This window comes from Spodoptera frugiperda, chromosome 17 (genome assembly GCF_023101765.2).
Source record: "Spodoptera frugiperda isolate SF20-4 chromosome 17, AGI-APGP_CSIRO_Sfru_2.0, whole genome shotgun sequence".
Classification (NCBI taxonomy): Eukaryota; Metazoa; Arthropoda; class Insecta; order Lepidoptera; family Noctuidae; genus Spodoptera; species Spodoptera frugiperda.
The window spans coordinates 8,597,952-8,617,788 of record NC_064228.1 but is presented as its reverse complement, the minus strand read 5'-3'; the positions used below and the strand labels follow the sequence as shown (position 1 = coordinate 8,617,788).

General features: G+C 34.4%; 1 protein-coding gene across 3 annotated transcripts in view; it reads right to left on the bottom strand.

Annotated features, from left to right (window-relative positions):
* The window catches only part of LOC118276831 (rho guanine nucleotide exchange factor 12), a 199,432-nt gene that overhangs the window by 16,391 nt on the left and 163,204 nt on the right, over positions 1–19,837 (bottom strand). For all 3 annotated transcript variants that reach the window (XM_050700006.1, XM_050700004.1, XM_050700007.1), the window contains 2 exons: positions 18,805–18,904; positions 18,117–18,248 (listed from right to left, as the gene is read on the bottom strand). In XM_050700006.1, the coding sequence (XP_050555963.1) occupies positions 18,117–18,248; positions 18,805–18,904 (232 nt within the window). The remainder of the gene's footprint in view (positions 1–18,116; positions 18,249–18,804; positions 18,905–19,837) is intronic.

The window sequence follows — 19,837 nt, the reverse complement described above, 5'->3', positions numbered from 1 at the left end:
TTATTTGGCTTGACTGTCAGTTCATACACATATTGTTTTAACACTGGTTTATGTTTTATTTCACACTTTTATTTATTCTTTATTCACTGTAGTTTAGATAAAGATGTAAGAAGTTCTGAAGTTGGTAAAAATATTTATAAATATTTTGTTGTCTATTGTACATGATATGAAAAGGTATCGGACTATACAAAGGTCATTGACCCCCTACACCTTAATTAATATCTTTAACCTCAGTATTCACAATCCTCAAATTCCTAACCCCCAAAAGACCAGCTACTCACTAGTAACGCCTCTGAAGTTTCGAGTGTACCATTTAAAAAATGTAACTCAATAATATCCTACGTACAAATAAAATAGTATAATGTAGGTAGACATGTAGTCTACACAGAGCAACGAATCAAATATTAATTATTATGGATATGATGTTGACTGAACATCGGTAACCTATCACATTGTCCACAAAGTAAGCAAACGAAGCGACCGGACTGTGTCAACAATTGCTACTATGTATTACTTTAAGCTAGGGAAAAAAAGATTAGTATCAATATGTATAAGAAAATTGAGAGAGTCCCTTAATGTTTTTGAAATTAAAACCTAAATCAAACGATATCGGAATATTTTGGTGATAAATCTTAAATTTAGATAAATAAGACCCAGACAACATCGAATTTGGAGAAAAGCTCTACTAGTTTTGAGTCACAGAGGGACAGATCATGACCAGCGCAGACGCATACGCGAGTAAACCGTGATCTTTACTTAATTTTCGTATGCTAGTATAATTTAACTCGGCGTTAGATCTCTGTCTACCCCAGAAACATCAGAAACAACGACATAACAGATATCCACGATAAATTAATGACCCTATAACTTCTAAGTGACGTTGCCTTGTTGTCACAAGACATAATAGTTTACAATAGCCACTGCCATATTAGGCCCACCATCATCAAGATAAAGACTAAAACCCTATGTTAATACACTACAGTATCTTAGAAAATGATATAATTATGTTTTTAATACATATAAGGGATAAGGAAAGGATTTGTACATAGGGCTATGCAAAACCAGTATAAACTGACCGTCGAATGTGAGGAAGGATTGTACATAGTCAGACTAAGGTAAATTGGTTTTACTTGAAACGTAACTTTTGTTTACTTTTTCTCAAGGCTTTTTCTTTATGTATTTGTATTGTGTATTTTATCTGATCTGTGGTGGGTATCAGTTCTATCTGTTTCCTTGTTTACTAATAAATTATTTATAAGTAGTTATCCATAATTGTCTAATTAAGTTCAACTTTCTTAATTATCGATTCAATAATTGACTGCACGGTGGAAGCTAACTCAAGTCGGGAGTTAAGATTCCCGTACGGAGCAATTCTTTATGTGTTTAACAATTTTTTGTTCCGGGTATGCGAAATTATTTACAAGAAAATGCTAGGTGCGGGTTTAAGAAAATCAAACAATGGTTCGTTTGGTCAATAAAAAAATATTTTGACCATGTCTACGTAAGCAATGATTATAATCAGAGTAATTACTCTCACACAGTAACACATTAAAGATATGACAGATAGACAACTGAAGATCACATATCAAGCAATCAAAGACATTCGAGTCTTATAAACAGCACATAAAGCTACCCCACACAATCAAATCCCATTCGCAACTTTATTACATAGACATAAAACTGAAAATCTATTACACACATATTTACAGTTGCGTATTTCATGTGTCATAAACGCATTTTTCAAACGTGCCATCGAATATTTGATCTTAATTTAGCTATAATAAAGTTTAATGTTTACATACAAATCAGTCCAGCCTAGACCGAAATCTAGGCAGATTAAACAACATCAGTATTTTTAAAGAAGCTAATTTTAACTATTTTTCACGATCGGTAAATAACATGGAAGCATTATTTCTGTAGTTCAATTTACATAAAGAAGCTTTTTATATTGTTCTATGTAAAGCACTCGTTATATAAAAACGATTATATGTTATGTATGTGTGTATTTTGAGCTCGTTCTCGTAAAGTGCTGAACTAAAATCGATTTATGACGTGAAACAGTTTAACGGATTTTAATTTATGATGTACGCGGACTTTTACGATGTGGTTCTATGTCTTTTTATGTTGATTAATTATCTCATGAGTTCGATATTAAGATTATTTAGGGAACTGAGAGTAAAGTTCCGTAAGAAAAGGAGGATCCTCCGACCAGGCGAGGTGATTGAGGCTAGCGGGGTTTCTGCCCAAATGTTGTTCGTTGGGATATTGAATCAAAGTTTATTTACATGTGCAATATAGGATTTATGATCCTGATTTGTTCGTCGATCGCCTATGTGCAACTTCTTTTTTCTGTCATTTGTCATGTGTCGCCTATAACCACTATTTTGAATTCAAACTCTAAATAAAAATAATTCCAAAACTTTTGATTAAGCTTGGAATTAAATGAAAATAATGCAAATATACTCATTTACATAGCAAATAATATAGTACCTATCAAATCTATGCAAGAAATAATTTTAAACAACAATACGCCAAGAGATTTAGCAATAACAGCTAAAACTGCCATAAAATTGCAGTTAACTAGTAATACACAATAACAGTTCGGAACTAGAGTTAACGAGTAACTGCGAGATAAAAGTAAAAGTTAGTTTAAGTAACAATTAAACCACGGTTAAGTGAAATAAAGGAAAGCGTGTCGGTTACCTAAACGTATGTTAATTTCATTGTTATTATATTTTATTACTACACCTTGTATTATTATCTACGGTTGATTTTATTTAACAAGGTATATAGAAGGAGGAATTTGGTATGAATTTAGATAGTATATCTCTTTTTTCTTCATAAAAGGATAGTTTCATCCAATATTATAGGTACAGCGCAATACCGCTCAGGAATATGAGCCCCTAGTATAACTTGGAACAAATCGAGTTCCTCGTCAAACAGTTACGTGAGTAAGCCGATAAACATAATAATTAAATTAGTATGTCTCGCAAAATTTACATTGATAACCGTCCCTAGATTTTTATATTAGGTATTTAAATGAAACTAAAATCTGACTACAAAATAATAAACTAGTATTGTACTTGTATATTAACTCTACCAAACTAAAAAATCTATAATTGCAGCACTTTAATTAATGACTAAATCATCGAATAGCTGAAAGATCTTCCTATTCTATTTATTAATCTGTACGCCAATCAATCATTCAAATTATCCAATCATCTTTCTATTCCGGTAACCCTATTTTAAGTGAAACCAATAAACGTATACATTACAAAATTAGATTTTATTAAACTATAAAATAGACTTTATTCCTCGAAGCCTTAGGTGCAAATTAGGTACATTTAATAAAGAATTTTGCACTGAATGTCTACTCGTATGACCTTTGCCAATTAGGGCAATTCGATGACAATGCAAATGAATCGAGATCGGAAACCCAACAAGGTACTTAGAATACTTATTCCGAATTAAAATACTCTTTATAATGCTCTTTATATGGTTAAATGATTAAAAGCACGACTGTCAACGATCTAAATCTTTATTTGATTCCTAAGCAGACTGAAGAAACTAGAGCTCTATACCCATCGAAGCCTCAAGCAAATCAAATGAAAAACTGTTACGTTATACATTATCCAACATTCACATATCAAAATGATCTAATTTATGTTTGAACACAGAAAAAATGTAGACCGAAAGAATTAGACATCTAGGTTACTCATATTTTTGATCCAAAAACCATGTTGTCCGTGGGATCAAAGAGTTGTGGGATCTATCAAATCTATGTACACTTTAAACAAGTTATAAATTATTTTCAAATGACAAATGACTAACGTAATCATTGGACACCACGCCTACACAACTGTATAAATATCTGTAATATAATAAGTAGGCAGTATATTACATTATCAAAATATTTTATAATGTAAACTTACCTATATATATATATTTTTTTTTTTTTAAACAAAATATAATTAGCAACAATTAAACGTACCTAATTGGAATAAATGATTTGACTTTGAAAAAAAAATATAAAAAAATCTAAAATTCAAGTACAATACCACAATGAATATATATCATTATAAATTTTTTAAAGTTAAAGATATTTGATTTGGCATTATAAGTTACAACAAAATCAGCAATACTTTCAGCCTCTTTGGAAATAAACTAGAAACCAAACTATAAAATTATTAAATTGGATGAGTGTAACTGCCTATACCTTTGGAATATACCAGGTGTGATATAAGGAATAGCATATTGAAGACTAAAACAGCACTTATCAAAAACAATTGGTGAAAGAAAGTAAACTAAATCGATAATAAATTGTAAAGAAAGATGACTAGATTAAGGAAAAATATTGTATAATTTATCAATACGCCCTACATACACATTTACTTAAAATAACATTTAATCGAACCATTAACTTCATATCTCAAACCGTCTGTCTGTATTTGAACGCTAATCTCGAAAATTGCTGATCGAAATTTCATATAACGCTTCGATTTGATAGATAAGAATCACTTTTTAAACTCGATGGTCAGTCCGATACCTTTTCATTTATATCTGTTTAGGATATAATAGAATTATAATTACATAATGGAAATTAGATGCAATTGATTACCTTGTGAAATAATCGAATCATAACACAAATAAATTTGCATCCTCTCTCACATAAAACCAAAACAGTACTCACAATAGGACCAAAATTAAACACAAAAAAAAAACAAACACAAACGATTTCAAATTAAACACTAACCGATTACGATTAATAAGACAATCGATTATAACAGCACTCGATAACAGAATCGATTTGTCTGAGAACCGGGACGCGTCTGCACTGCACGAGATTGGCGCGTCAACTGAGTACTGCTAACGAAACACAACATAGTCTATATAAGATACAGTCTACTCCGAAAGGACATACAAAAGAATATGATGGTCGTGTATGACGTATTAAAATTCCATATATTGTGTATCTGTGACGTAGTAATGAGTTATTACATTAGAAAAGGGTATGACAATACAAAGATGAAATAACTAGTTTCGAATGCCTGTACAGATTCAATGGTTGAATTTCTTTAGACGGTATGTGCTTGGTATTATAGAAATTAAAACAATGGTTGTGTTAAACCCAGCTCAGATAATTGCTAATATTGAAATCTGAAATGAATGTGAAAGATTTTTTTGTAGAGAATTTCAAATATTTCAACATTTTTTCATAGTAAGATAGCTCTTAGTGAGTTTATTACTGTGCTACGTCTAGCATATTTTTTCTTTTGATAAAAACTAAGTGCAAAAATAGAATAATTAAGGATCTATTTAAGATAGGTACTCTACTACATATCTAGATGCTATAGGAGAGACCCATATCTATCAGTGGGCAAAAATAGGCTAACAGCTATGGATGACCAAAGTATCCTATTCAAAATCAATGAGCGAGGTCATCCCAATACTATTAATAGGACACACACCCAAAAAACATATCAAATCCAACCAGAAATGATTGAACAAACACATTACTGTCATTTCGTTCTTAATCTTTATGGCAGATCTACAGGTGTCTTAGAAATGTCCACCAATCACATTGCTCCAAATAATAAACCCACATGAGGAGTTGTCAAGGTGGTCTGCTGACGTCACGGGGTGCGCCGCCCCGTGGAAGTGGAGCACATAAAGACACACTGTTGTAAACTAAGGGCATATTACTGAGATGACCAAGGAGGTTGGAGAAGATGGGACAGAGAGTACGATTGTGGATTGATATATGATTTAACCAAATATGATTTGTGATTTGGCCCTTCTATGTGAATAGAAAACCTTTAATTTGAGATGATCTCGGATCAGGTAAATATTGTTGATTTTTCAATAACACTGAGTAACTGGTACGACAATATGGTTTGCTTCATTGTCATTAATAAAACGTTTAGTGCTTGGAGCAAAATTTTCAGCGATCAGTAGCTGAAGGTAACGAGATAAATGCACGTCAAAGATAAAATGTGATGAAACATCATGGACTTAGCAAAGATGCTTGCGACATCGTGTGATAAGGAGTCACAACATACTTCAAAATTACTTACTTAAAACGTGTTAAGATTTGCCATTTAGAATAAATTGTCATTTTATGAGACAGGGGCAAATGATCAGACGCATCGTCCGATGTAAATAACGCCATTCATAAAAACCCGCAACACCAGAGAAGATACAAATGCATTGCCGGCTTTTTAAATTGGAAGGACATGACACTACCAAAAACGATCAAAAACAGCAAAAACACGACCACAGTCCTAAAAAATTCCTCTACAATCATACACACCAGCCCTCCGAAGGTGGTACTCTGTCCTCCAACGACATACGTATGTATGTTACACACGTTATGGAGTTCTTATGGTGTTTGTGCTCGTTTGTCATTGGCGTAGGTTATGCGCGCATAAATCCACGGCGCATGGGACAATATGGGCGCGGGGATGGCTGTTTGCGCACATCAATTAGCTCGAGGGTTTAAAGCTGATGGCGTCGTGGATTTTTCCTTTGGTTTCAGTGGTGGAAATTTGGGGGGGAAGAAATGGGGGTGTGATTATGAAGACCTATTAATGAATGTCTCTCTTTTTGGGGAAGTTGCAAGTGTCGAGCGGGAGATTTTGGAGTTGAGATTTCGGGAAATTATCATCGAATCTTTCTGCATTAAGCGTTCTATGTAACATAAGTTTTATAACTCACGTAATTGGTTTAACTACATTTAATATGTGCACCTCTGCCTACATTTGCTTGCTGTGACGTACATACAACATTGATCCTCAAGATAGCAAAGACAACTTACACTAATGGAATCAATCAATTAAAGCAGATAACTTACAATATCTAAGGAACTGATTACACAATTACTGCAGTGCCCAAGATGGCAGCGTGCTGACGTCACACAGTCGGTACAATAATTATGATCGCTGCATTGTATGGCTTCAGGTTCGACACTTCCGCGCCTCACTTGACACCGAGTATGAGCCTGTGTTTGTCACGTGGTGAAGAGCTAAGGCTGTGTTTTAGCATGATGTTAAAATGTGCATAACGCAAATAAATTATGGAAGAGATTATTTTCGAAAGCACCAACACCTTTAAATCTGTTAATGAATATCATAGTGTACCTAAATGCACTACTGGATACATACCATACCCCATATAGGGGTATGTAGATACCCATTTGGTACGAGGTTAAATTCCATTGGGTACGAAGAATAAAAGTCCAGACGTTATTAATGTAAAACTCTTCTCCCAAAGTTGCATAAAATCATTTCTTCAAATAAATTTTTCATCTTTTATTCCTGAGATATTCACATCATTCCATGAACACACCGGGTAAGTCATTGAACACAGTGCTTGAACCATTCCACAGCTTCGAAGCTGTCGACAAAAGAACGAAATGTGGCGTGAATGGTCCGATAGATGCGCAGTCAGCGATTTTCCAGTTGAAACTACTTGACATACTTGTGTGACGGTAGGGAAGAGGAGTTATAGACTTCAAAAGGCAGATTGGTCTTGCTTTCGACACCTATGATATATCATTCGTGTAATACGAGACATATAGTAATGACTAATATTATGAATGCGAAAATTTGTGAGTTTGTGTGTATGTTTGTTACTCAATCACGTCAAAATGGCTGAAGGGATCAGGAATGAAATTTGGAACAGGGGTAGATTATGGTCTGGAATAACACATAGGATACTTTTTAACCTACGAGAACGCGGGTAAAGTCACTGGCAGAAGCTAGTCAGATGATGAAGAATAAGATGGAAGTGAAGATGCCACAACAAATTGTTAAATGCCTCCAATGATACAGTTACGTCTTGACATCCAAGAAATGTTTGGTGCCGTCTGTTAATCTTGGATTAGTCTTCATAAACAGGAAGAAAGGTTACACTAATAATTTTATTAGAAGCCGGAGGTCGCCAAAATCTCTCGGACGGGAAAGATCAATGCCACCCATTAGTATTGCTAAAATTATTCTCGGCTCGGAATTAACGTATCAAATTCAGGGTAAGACAAATAGCGGCCATATACACCTTTATCATACAGTGAACTCTCGGAAATTATACTCGAAGAGATGAATCATGTTGTTGCCCCTAATAAATAATATTTTTTTTATATAATAAGAGCTCCAGGCAACGAGAATAGCTCCGGGAATGGGTCAATGATGTATTGCGCCCCGTATCGCGTCGAGTTCCCGCGCAAATGCGCGTCACTGTGACAGCTTTCAAACATGGCTGTCACGTATTGATGGGCGACTAAATCTATCGCTGAAATTAAGCTGTGCGAAGTTATTACGAGATTAGTAAACACACTTGTTTTGAGTCACGTGATTACGTAAGTGCATGAGTGGCCAGGTGGGATGCGAGAACAAAAACTACAGATGCAAATGAATCAACAAAGCAGTTTAGGATAGCGATTATGGCAATGTCCTGATCGCTCGTAAGTTCGCACTGCTGAGTATTCCGGGGGACCGATCGTAATAATGAACGCTAAACGACGATGAACGTTTATTTCTGAACATTGAAATAGTCGAACGTTGAAACAAACACGCTACTGTTGCATTAAGAAAGATTTATGCAGAAGACGTTAAAACCAGGTTTTAGGGCGGTTAAAATACGTTTTATTTATAAGTAAAACGAAATCATGAATGAAAACACGGCAGTCGGACACGGCACCCACAGCGAATTCCGGACGTTTCATAATAACGTTTAATAATAGAAGAACAAAAAGTGCAAAGACTTGAATATTGAATCGTGGGCCTTACATCACAGTATGACGGAGCCAAACAAATTGTATTTGCTATCAAGGACGGAGAATTTTTCCGTGCTTTAGTTTGGCGGTCAGGTATTGGCAGCCGATCAAAGGATCAAGAAGCACCCTCTCTTTGGCTTATAAATCTCTCTGATAATTTGGCCGTCGACCTCACAGCACACGTTTATGTTCCACGAACGCTTCCAGCGATTCATCATCAAACAAATTTGGTTATATAATAAATTTTATTACAATATTCAACGTCAGAGCGATGCGAATCCGTTTCCTAGCGTTCCAGGGTTCGACGTAAATGTCAGGAGGATGTTTATCATTTTAATGATGCTTTGCAGAGTGTAAAGTTAATGTGTCGAATGCTAAGAATTTTGGAGCATGAAATTGGTTACATGGTCTATTTAAAAAAGTATAAAAATCCAGTCAACTGGACCCAAATAGCACTTTACGAGGTTAGGAATAGAAAGAAGATGTGTATGCTACTTGATGTAATAGATATCATTTCGGTCGCTCCCTACGTCACTTAAATGATAATTTCCAGGTAGTTGCCGGTGTTAGGGGCCAGCCTAATATCTGACCTAGCGACTATTTCCGTCGGCACGGTGGAGCTCGTGATGAAATAATTACCCGCTCGCGAGCACTCGTTCTGCGAATTGGTTCCGACTCTTGCGCCGACATTCGACATAGTCTAGATATTTGGAACAGACTTGTGACCGTTTTATGGCTTGTAGATGGTTATTGAAAAATAAAGTTGGGAATGAGGGCAAATACTCAAAGTTTATCACATTTCTGTAAAACTGTAAACAACAACTGGCGTGGTGTAAAAGAATTAAAAGATGTACAAAAGAAAATCATTGTAGATATTTTGAAGAACTGTTCACAGTTTTAAATAACAAACGTGTAAATTAAATCAAGGGCGGAAGATAAATAATTAGTATCTTGATTTTCTAATGCAAATTAGTAGTAACACGTCACAAATGAGAAATGATGATGAGGAAGGTTAGCCTTGGAGAGACCAGATCGGACATTTATAAAGATTTTACGAATGTGAGATGTACTTGTCCAATACATCAAGGTCCCATTTGAAGGTAGATATTTGTTATTGCTTCTACTGATGTTTCTGATTGACTCATTAATTACTGATGTTTAAGATTTTAAAATCAGACAAAATTTTATCGGAATTTCTGCTACAAAAGCTTTTAGCACAAGGTGTGGAATATTGTTTGATGTTTTCTCTTAGAACAATAGAAACAATGCTCTTCCTGCTGCTGAAAATCTTTAAAGAGAAGTCTAGAAAAAAAAAAGACATTAATCTCTTAAGACCACTAAAAACCCTCTTTAGTATCAAAATACAACACCAAAATCCAGCAACCTCTTCATAGACAGAGCCGTCAGTCAATCAATGGCTTACATTGAATTTACTTCAGACACCGAATATTAAGATGGAAGGGCCGAGAAAGGGTTGTACAAATTGCCACAGACGCAAGATTTATTGACATGTAATTTGACACTCGAGGAGACTTATACCACCCTTTACGTGAGTAAGTAGTCAACTCGGACCACATGCCTACGGCCCATTTGGGACGAGTTGGGGAAATTAAAAATAAATTAAGTTTTTAGTGGTCAACTCGTCCCACTATTTTTTTTGTATGGATTTTTAAACTTTATCAATGTTTGGTACAGTTAGCAACACAAGATTAAAAATATTTTTTATAGTTTTTTTCTTTACTTTCGTTTTGTTCATAGATTATTTCATATTAAAAAATCCTGACGAAGTAAGAACCTCTTTTTTTAGTGTCGGTTAAATAATTTACTACCTAAATTTTTTTAGCAATCGCACAAATTCATGTGTTAACCAAAATTACTGAGAATAGTAAACATGTGTGGCTTAAACTATGGTCACTTATGAAGTAAATGATAACATAGATAGAATGAAGTTCCTAGAAAATCTTTTGTTTTCAACAAAGTAATAGAACTTTATTATTTCCACAGTAACCTTTTTGCTACTGACTGTACCTTATCTCATTGTGGTAGTGACGTGGGACGAGTTGACCACTAAAAATATTATTTTATTTTATTTTCCCCAACTCGTCCCAAATGGGCCGTAGGCATGTGGTCCGAGTTGACTACTTACTCCTTTACGTAATAGACAAGTCTATTTGGAATAACGGATCGCTGACATTGTAGAAACAATTTTATTATGTTCTTGAAAAAGAAGATATTTGATACACCAAAGGTAAGCATGTTATTAGCATAAAATTTGTCGAAATATTTGCAAGCGCAAAGCTTCTGAACAATTCGTTAATAAGGTATATGGACAAAACCCAAAAAATAAAAAATGGAAAAAAAGACTTCTGAACGATAGCATCAAATAGAACGAAATAGCAGCCAGAAAACATGGAAATCTAGTATATTCAGCAATGGACAGCAATGGGCGGATAATGATGATGATGGCAATGACGAATCTGGAATAAACCTCAAAAACACAACAAGAGACATCCCTGTCAGTATCAAAAGCTTTGAATCCTTTGCTAAATCAGATACCAAAGTCACAGACAAAGTCACTAACCCAACAACCCAGGATAACAAAACACCAAATACATTAAACCACAGTAGCCTATACCCACGTCAGAGATAAAGTCACAAAATCACGGCAACAATGAATCTGCGTAGGTTTCATATTTTTCCATAACATTTGATGTCACTCAAATTGTCCTTATCGTTATCAGTGAACGGGATAAGTGCTGTGTTTTAGTTAATCCTTAGAGTACATGCAGTTGATTGAGTTTGTTCATATGCTGGGTATAATGAACATTGTTTTATGAAACATGTAATGATATAGTATGTCCATATTAATACTGCTTTTTTAAGGGAGGACAATCATCCATCAATCTCCCGCATTGGACGAGGCGATAGGGAGTGCCAGACTCTTACTGACTAAAAGAACCCCGTTCCTACTCCTGCTTTTCGAGCCGGAGCCCCAGTTTCGGATGTTAATACTGCCAAGTTGATTTTCGTGTTTAGTTCTTGTTATGTTATGGATTTATGTTAGATTTTTTCCTTAGAAAATATTTCTTTACAACTTTAATAAATAAGTAAAACTAAGGAACAAAACACACGCAGAATCATCAAAGATCGTTGGCAAAAGTTTCAACAAGGAATATCACAACAGTGAATAACAATTAATTTGAAACCATTCAAGCACACTAATTAGGAATTAATATCAATCGAGTTATTTTCAGTTTCGACAAACATATGGCATCTTTCGAAATAGGATGTGGATACATTAGAGACAATTTAGGGGAAGTTCAGCTGCTACTCATTATTAGAGAAGAATTCACAAAAGATAAAAGTAAATTGAAAACGTTCACAGATTTTGGAAGCTTCACTGCAAACTGCGATGAAAATTCTTGGTAAGGATAAATTCAGAGCCAATATAAATTCCGATATAAGACGAAATACTTGTTTTGTTTATTTTGTAGCAAACAACGATTCGCATAACGAGAGAATTATAAATTCCTATCGGATATAAAACGCACTGGTGCTTGTTGTATAAACAGAAAAACAAACTGACGCGTACGCACACTACGATGTTGCGTAGTCGAAGATTTACATTACACCCGTTTACTATAGAGGATGCTGAAGGTTGTTCAGAATATCGGTATACAAGATATATCATATATCTTCTTCTTAATATCTTCTCCAACCTTCTGTATATACTTATATATATAATTCTTCTGTACGTGTGTATGTCACTGAACTCCTCTTAAACGACTAGACGGATTTTGATGAAACTTTTTGTGTGTGTTCAAGAGGATCTGAGAATGGTTTAGATTCACAATTTTGTCCGCTGGACAATGTTTTTTTAATTAATTTTTAATTTATTAGTAGTTGTTGATTTTGGAATGTTTTACATCGGATCCGACGGACGGCGCTACCATCGCAGTGTCAAATATTAATGACGTTAGATATTGTCATAACATTTGAATAATAATTTTCATCAAAAAGGTCCAGAATGTTTTAGCTTATTAAAAAAAGAATAAAATTTTCAAATTAACGTGTAGACAGGACAACGTCTGTCGGGTCCGCTAGTATACTTATAAATTTTTTTCGTTATTGGGTGACTGACTGACAGACAATGCAGAGCTAAAACTACAGGACCTAGGAAGCTAAAACTTGGTAGGTATGTTCCTTACAGAGTGTAGGGCAGCATTACAGCAGGATTTCTCTATATTCCCACGGGAATCACCTATCTATGCGTATGAAGTCGCTGGCAGAAACTAGTCTCGCATAAATGATCTATCAACAAGTTCATTGCAAAATCCTACACGTGGCTAAACTCATGCCCAAAATATTCCATCATTCATCTATTTTTCATACAAATTGTTTCCGATGAAATGTGTCATCTATACAAGTAAATATTTACAATTTCACAAAAACATCATTTCGAAAACATCTATTAAAATTTCCCACACACAAACTTCTTTAAAGCACGTGAAGTAAACAACAGCGTAACGCTGTTATCTAATGGAACTGTTATTGTTGTAGTAAACGTGTTGATACGAAATATAGATGAAAGCTGAAAAACATACGAATAATATTTTGAAATATTTTGAACTAGGCGATCCCAACGTTCCTACATTTTGTAAGCAACGGCTAAATATAGAGGGAAGTGATAAAATATTATTTTGCACGCACAAGTGACATAATGTATCAATAAAACGTAACAAATTGCTGCGAGTGATGAGTTACGGTTTCTCGGTCAAAATGTTAAGCTCTAGGAAACATGGGGATCGTCGTAAAAACATCGTAATGATTAAATTCGTACGAGTAACCTCCGAGCACATATAATAATTTATTATCTTGTGTGAGCATCGCACGAGTATTCGCTGCTGAGTCCCGAGTAACAGCTGGTTTGGAATGAATGCGGAAGACAAAATGTATTGCGACGTGGAAATTACTTTGAATTGACAAGAGGAGACTTTGATGGAGTAAAAATATTTGGGCAAAAATGCTTTAATTTGGAAAATGATTTGATAGAAAGTGATGAAGTCATAATAGAAGAATTCGATGCTAAAGTAAACGAAACACTAAAGAAAGATTTCGAAGCGCTTTTAAAAGATAATAGCAAAGAGGAACAAATTGTCTCGTCAGCTCATTGTGTCCACTGGGTTGCCATTGACACGACGCCGTCTTGGCCCGCTGCCAAACTATCTACTGAGCTTGCACTCCTAGCATTCACAGACGGTAACTGTCACTCCTATAACATATTCGGTTCAAATGATAAAAATATTTCTTACATTCACGACCTACATTCTTTGACTGCTGGAATTAAGATTTCTGATGAAATTTGCGGAGAATATTCTCATTTTTGTTGTCAAGGAAAGGTTCAAATCTAGGTTTAATATAGTAAAATTGGATGATAAAGATAGAAGGAATAGAATAGACATTAGGAAATAGTAGAGAAGATGAATTCATCGTAAAACTATTCATATGAAGTAAATCTTCATGATCTATAGACTGTTGACTGAGCCTTAGCACTTTATGAAGATACCCACTACTATATTGATGAGAAAATTCTAGCAACATTTCATTTACACAAACCAAATTTAGATAAGTCAGTATAATTCAAAACCACTTTCAAAACACCATAACTTATCAACAACCAATTCTTACGACGAAAACAACTCTCTAAAAGACAATATACCACTGATATCACTTGATAATTCCCATCAAACTAGTCAAGTTCTTCCTACCACATAGTGGAGAACACGAGTCTATGTTTACTTTGCATACAAGTGAGACAATGGATGGGTAACGTAAATATCAGTTGGACGCGGTGACATTTCCGCCATATTTGATAAGGGTAGGGGAGGCTGCTAATAGGATTTGCCTGTAAACAATAGAGGGTGTCTGTCTGCTTGTCTGACTGTTTGTTTTGTTTGTTTGTGTTGCAGCGTAGAGATTTCATATTGATAAAGTGTTTTTGTTGTTGATTCAGGACACCTAGCATTCTTCTATCAATTAACTACAATCAATTTTACATTCTTCAAAATAGTAGTAGTAGTACCCACCCTATTATTATTACCTACTATTATTTATAAGTAACCCTAATCATTGCCCTCTAAAATGTGACACATTTAATTTTATTTTTTTGTTAGATAAAATTGTGAGACAAGAAAATTTTATATACTGCATATTGCGACTATCTGCTACGACGTTTGCAAGAGGGGTAGTTGCAGACATCTTCAAAAGGGGGGAGGTTGGAGACGCAATATATTGTCTATGCAGGCAGACATCATAAGTCATAGTTACTCTTTTGTTATTTATTTTCAGGCGGAAATATCTTTATGTCGCAGTCAAACAGTTTAAGGCGGTTAACTAGCAGTATGTATGACTTAGCTAGCTGTTTGATTGAATGGCTGAATATTACCTTCAGGCTGTTAATTGAAAAGTGTGGGTAGCTACCAGAATGGGAGACTAAATTGGGTAAGAACTGCAATATACATAAATATAACCACTAACATAAATAAACTGTTTCAAAATTAATAAACGATATCTTCTTAATAAACTGGCTAGGCCAATTATTGAATGGCTGATGTGATTTTTAATTGTGCTGTTTTTCTTGAAATCAAAGGCATGTTAGTTATCGCACAACCATTTAAAATAACGACATTGAAGTATTACAATGATACAGAAAGAGGTTGTATGGAGGAACAAGACGTAACGTATAGACAATGTTATTAAATACGGTTGTAATATAAGATCAAACTATCTATTGTTAGCCTGCCGTCCTACTGTCATCTACAGCTTGGAACCTACTGCATACATGTGTAGTCAGCACGGCTATTTAATATGCAGGTAAGAAAACTAGTTCGTCTATTAAGAGGACCCGGTGCCTTCTTAGGTATAGATAACTTAGATTGCTTGTTTCGATGTTTATTCGGCAATCACGTTGAAACTACTGAACGGATTTTGCTGAAATTTGGTTTACAGACAGAGTATGACAGATAGCTGTCACCCAGACAGGACTTTTTATTCCACGGGAACGCAGGCGAATCTGCTGCCTGAAGCTAGTAGCAAACAACTGTGCTAACTGCATTGAATATACTGCGAAACTAATGTGTGTGTATGACTCTCAGTATGTAGTTTAATTCATATATTTGACACATTAATTGATTCTATTATGTACAAGTACCTACATAATTATAAGGTTAGCTCCACAGCCTCGGATTACATCCTAAAATCAGATCATCTTATTATCAGATCTCAGAATACTGACTGATTTGACTACATTCTTGTTTCAAATTACATGTGACATTGTTTACTTATTATATTACATAATATTATGCCTTCTCTGACAGAGATACACATGCCTATCGCCATACTAAAAGAGCCCAAAGGGCGGTGCCTAAAAGAGCCCATCACTGTATTATAGTTGGGATATATTTCTGTATTAAAATTGTAGACTACACTGTACACTATGGATGCATTAAAGTGATTTGATTAAACTCTGTCAATTGGTAATCGAATCTGAGACACCTTGCTCGATAACTGAGATCGCGACCACTGAACCAACGAGACAGTATTATTTATGAACGGTTTCAATTCAACGGTTAAAATTCTACATATTAAAGCGAACCTTATGTAGTAAATAAGTATATCACATAATACCAAAGTATTATCAAAAAGAATCCTAAAATAACTCGACAGGAAAACGCAGGAATTATCATATTTTACTGGACATAAGTAATAAGTTATTACTTATACATATATAAAAATACGAAAAAATAATTTACCAACTTCAGTCATAACTTACAGTAGACAAACACCATGATTTTAAAAAGTAATCAATGAAAATCACTACAAAAATAATCACTTTAGAACACACTAACTCAAAAATTAATAATTATACAAAAAGTTTCAGTGTATTCACGCGGTAAAACACCGCAATGCGCGTTCGATCGCGTCTGGGAAGCGACTGAAAACTGTAACTACACTTCGGGCTTGCAAACTGCAGTCACCAGCTAACAAGACCTCTACATTCATTACCTTTATACCAACATAAGGTTCAACTAACACTGGATATGAGAACCAGACAGCATGATATATAAGTACCTAGTTATAGCTAGTTACTGCAGTTCAATATATTCTGGTTTAAAACGACCAGTTTATGATGATACGTGTGTGTCATTTGGTGAGACATGTCAATGGGAGTTCAAGTTATATTGGTCAGTATTGTTTGTGCAGAATCGAATTAAAGGGAATTTCGAAAGCGTTGAGTTTGATACAAAGGGAGTTGATGTTTCAATTTCGTGCTTTCAGGGAGTGAATATTACTGAAAATGTTCATTAGCTTCATTCTATAAGGATTTTAATTGATATTGTTAATTTAGCCATAATAATGTGTATTTTATATTTATGTCTCACCATTTAAAGAAGATCTTCAATAATTATAAACTCACGTGCAAGAGGTCAAATAAAATTGGTTAATCAAATTATAACAACAATGCATATCTACTAAATCTAGTATATCAAAGAAAACTAAACACTAAACAATAATAAATAAGGTTTAAAATATAATTAAATTGACACCGTTCCAGATTTACTGTATGATGATTCAATTAAAATTGGACTGTGTATGGTTAAATATAGAGTTTATATTTGACTGCATAGTGTATGATAGTTAAGACGTTTCATAGTCTGTGTGTGTCTTTCAGGAAATAAAAAGTATTGGCATGGCTCGATGTATAAGAACATTATTTTTGGATGGAATGTAAAGAATTTGTTATTTTTGGTATATTTTATAATAAAAGCGTTATTGATATGTGTGGTAAGAATCAGTTTCCTGTGCTATTTTTATGAGTAAATATTTTTGTAAATAATATATTAAGTATTGTTTTGATAAAGTCGAGGTTATTGAGATTAATTTTATGAGATTATTTTTACTTTGGTAGTGGTTATCCCGTTAGTTAAAATTGTATCATAGGTACTTTTTTTTTGTCGTATGTTTAAGTAGATTCGACGTCAATCTCCCCAGCTTTCATTACATTAACATAATGCTAAATGCACGACAACATTAATAAATAAAAAACCTTTATACTTGTAAACTGTAACATATTATTTAAAAAAAATATATGATAAAGAATAATAAAGATTTTTTTAAAACCTAAATATGTAAAAAAGAAATTTATAATAAAGCGTGTTGCATCTCAGATCAATTAATAACCATCTTTCGCTCCGACAAAGTGGAGACACATTACTCAGAACAGCCTGCTAGACAGCATTTTCAAAAATAATAACTTAATAACAAAACTAAAATACAAAGTACGTACTGGTTGTTGTGTGCAGTGAGCCGGTTGGGGTCGCTGGCGTTGCGGTGCTTGCCGCGGCGCGGCGCGTCGCGCTCGCGGCAACTCTCCGCGCGGTTCACGCCGCGCGCGCCACCTGGCGCCGGGGACCGCCAACTACAAACGAAGGTGATGCTTTAAAATAGGTTCTTGGGTATGTTATTTGAATTAATATTATACTTAAATTGCAAGAAGAATATTTATTTTAAAGAGTCAATAAGATTTAATATTTAAATTAGATTATCTTACAAAAAAATTTTGGACTTTATAAATAAAAAAAAACATAATATTGTTCAAATACATACTCTAAAACTATTAATATGTTGAAAAAGGACCAAAAAGAAAAAAGTTTAAATACTATTAAACCTTACACTACTGCCACCTAGTGGCGAGTAGCCGCACTACAATCAATCTGTAGTCTTGCTACTTTGCGACAGATGGCGCTACCAGTTCCATCCGCGCCACCTATGCGGTTATTTTTTTATATTGTAGTGAAATGAGAAGACGTATTTAAACTTTTTTTATGATTTGATATAGGGGCATTGAACGATACCGTTTTTGCTCATTCAATTGAGTTCGTTGTCTTACAAATTTTAAGTCTTATTTTCTTACTCGTAGACCACAGTTTTGACAATAGCCTAATATATTAAGTATATATTTTTAGACGACTTACTTGTTGTCCTTGTCAGGTTCCTTGGTGTTAGCATCGCTGGTGTCTACGTCACCGTCTGGTGCTGTCGGTTCGTCTGTCGAGCCCTCGCGCCGCGACTCTCCTGTGGAACACAAACGAAATTATTTAGTTTGAGTACAGAGACATCTGTTGGACGTTTGTTGAACTATTTAGGGGAATATAAGGATAATATTTTTGTTGCAATTAATATTCGTACAGCGCCACATAGTTATATAAATTACATGTTTTTAACGAAATATTAATACTTACAAATATATTTTAAGTCAATAATAGGTATCTATGTTTCGTTTTAGAAGGTAAAATATAAGGAAAATCCAAAACATAAAGAGCATTAACATTTCAACATAAAAACAGGTACAGCAAAGTAGTTATTAAAACAACAAGATATTACTAAGTATAGCGGTTTTACCAATGTTTAGAGTTGGATCATGTTTCTAATAAATCTTTGTAAACTGATATATCGTGTGAAATATTATTTTAGATCTCATGCATCTATTAAAAAACACAGAAAGGGTAAACAGAGGTGCACATAGAAAATGTAACATCCCCCTTTTCATCACTTACAAATGCCATTAAATATTACCTATTACCATGAACCGGATAAAAGAATAAACTGACAACATACCTACATAACTACATTCCATTAAGTTATCATAGTACAATAGTTGTGTAGGAAAACACGATCAGAAACACATAAGCGTTAATAATAAAATTATAAACACTGCCACGGACGGGTAACGAACTAGCGACACACACGTGACTCGGAGGTGAAGCAAAGTTAATAATCTATAACTTCTTAATACATAGCTTCTACTAGCGACTTCACCCGCGTTCCCGTGGGATAAAACGTCTTATCACCCAAGATAGCTTATAGATTCCTCACGAAATTTCATCAAAATCCGATCAAGAGTTTCAGCGTGATTGATGAACAAATACACATAACGAATAAACTTTCATTGTAGATTATTGAAGGCTTTTGAACTTCTACAGTAACAATTCCACTGTAGAAGATATA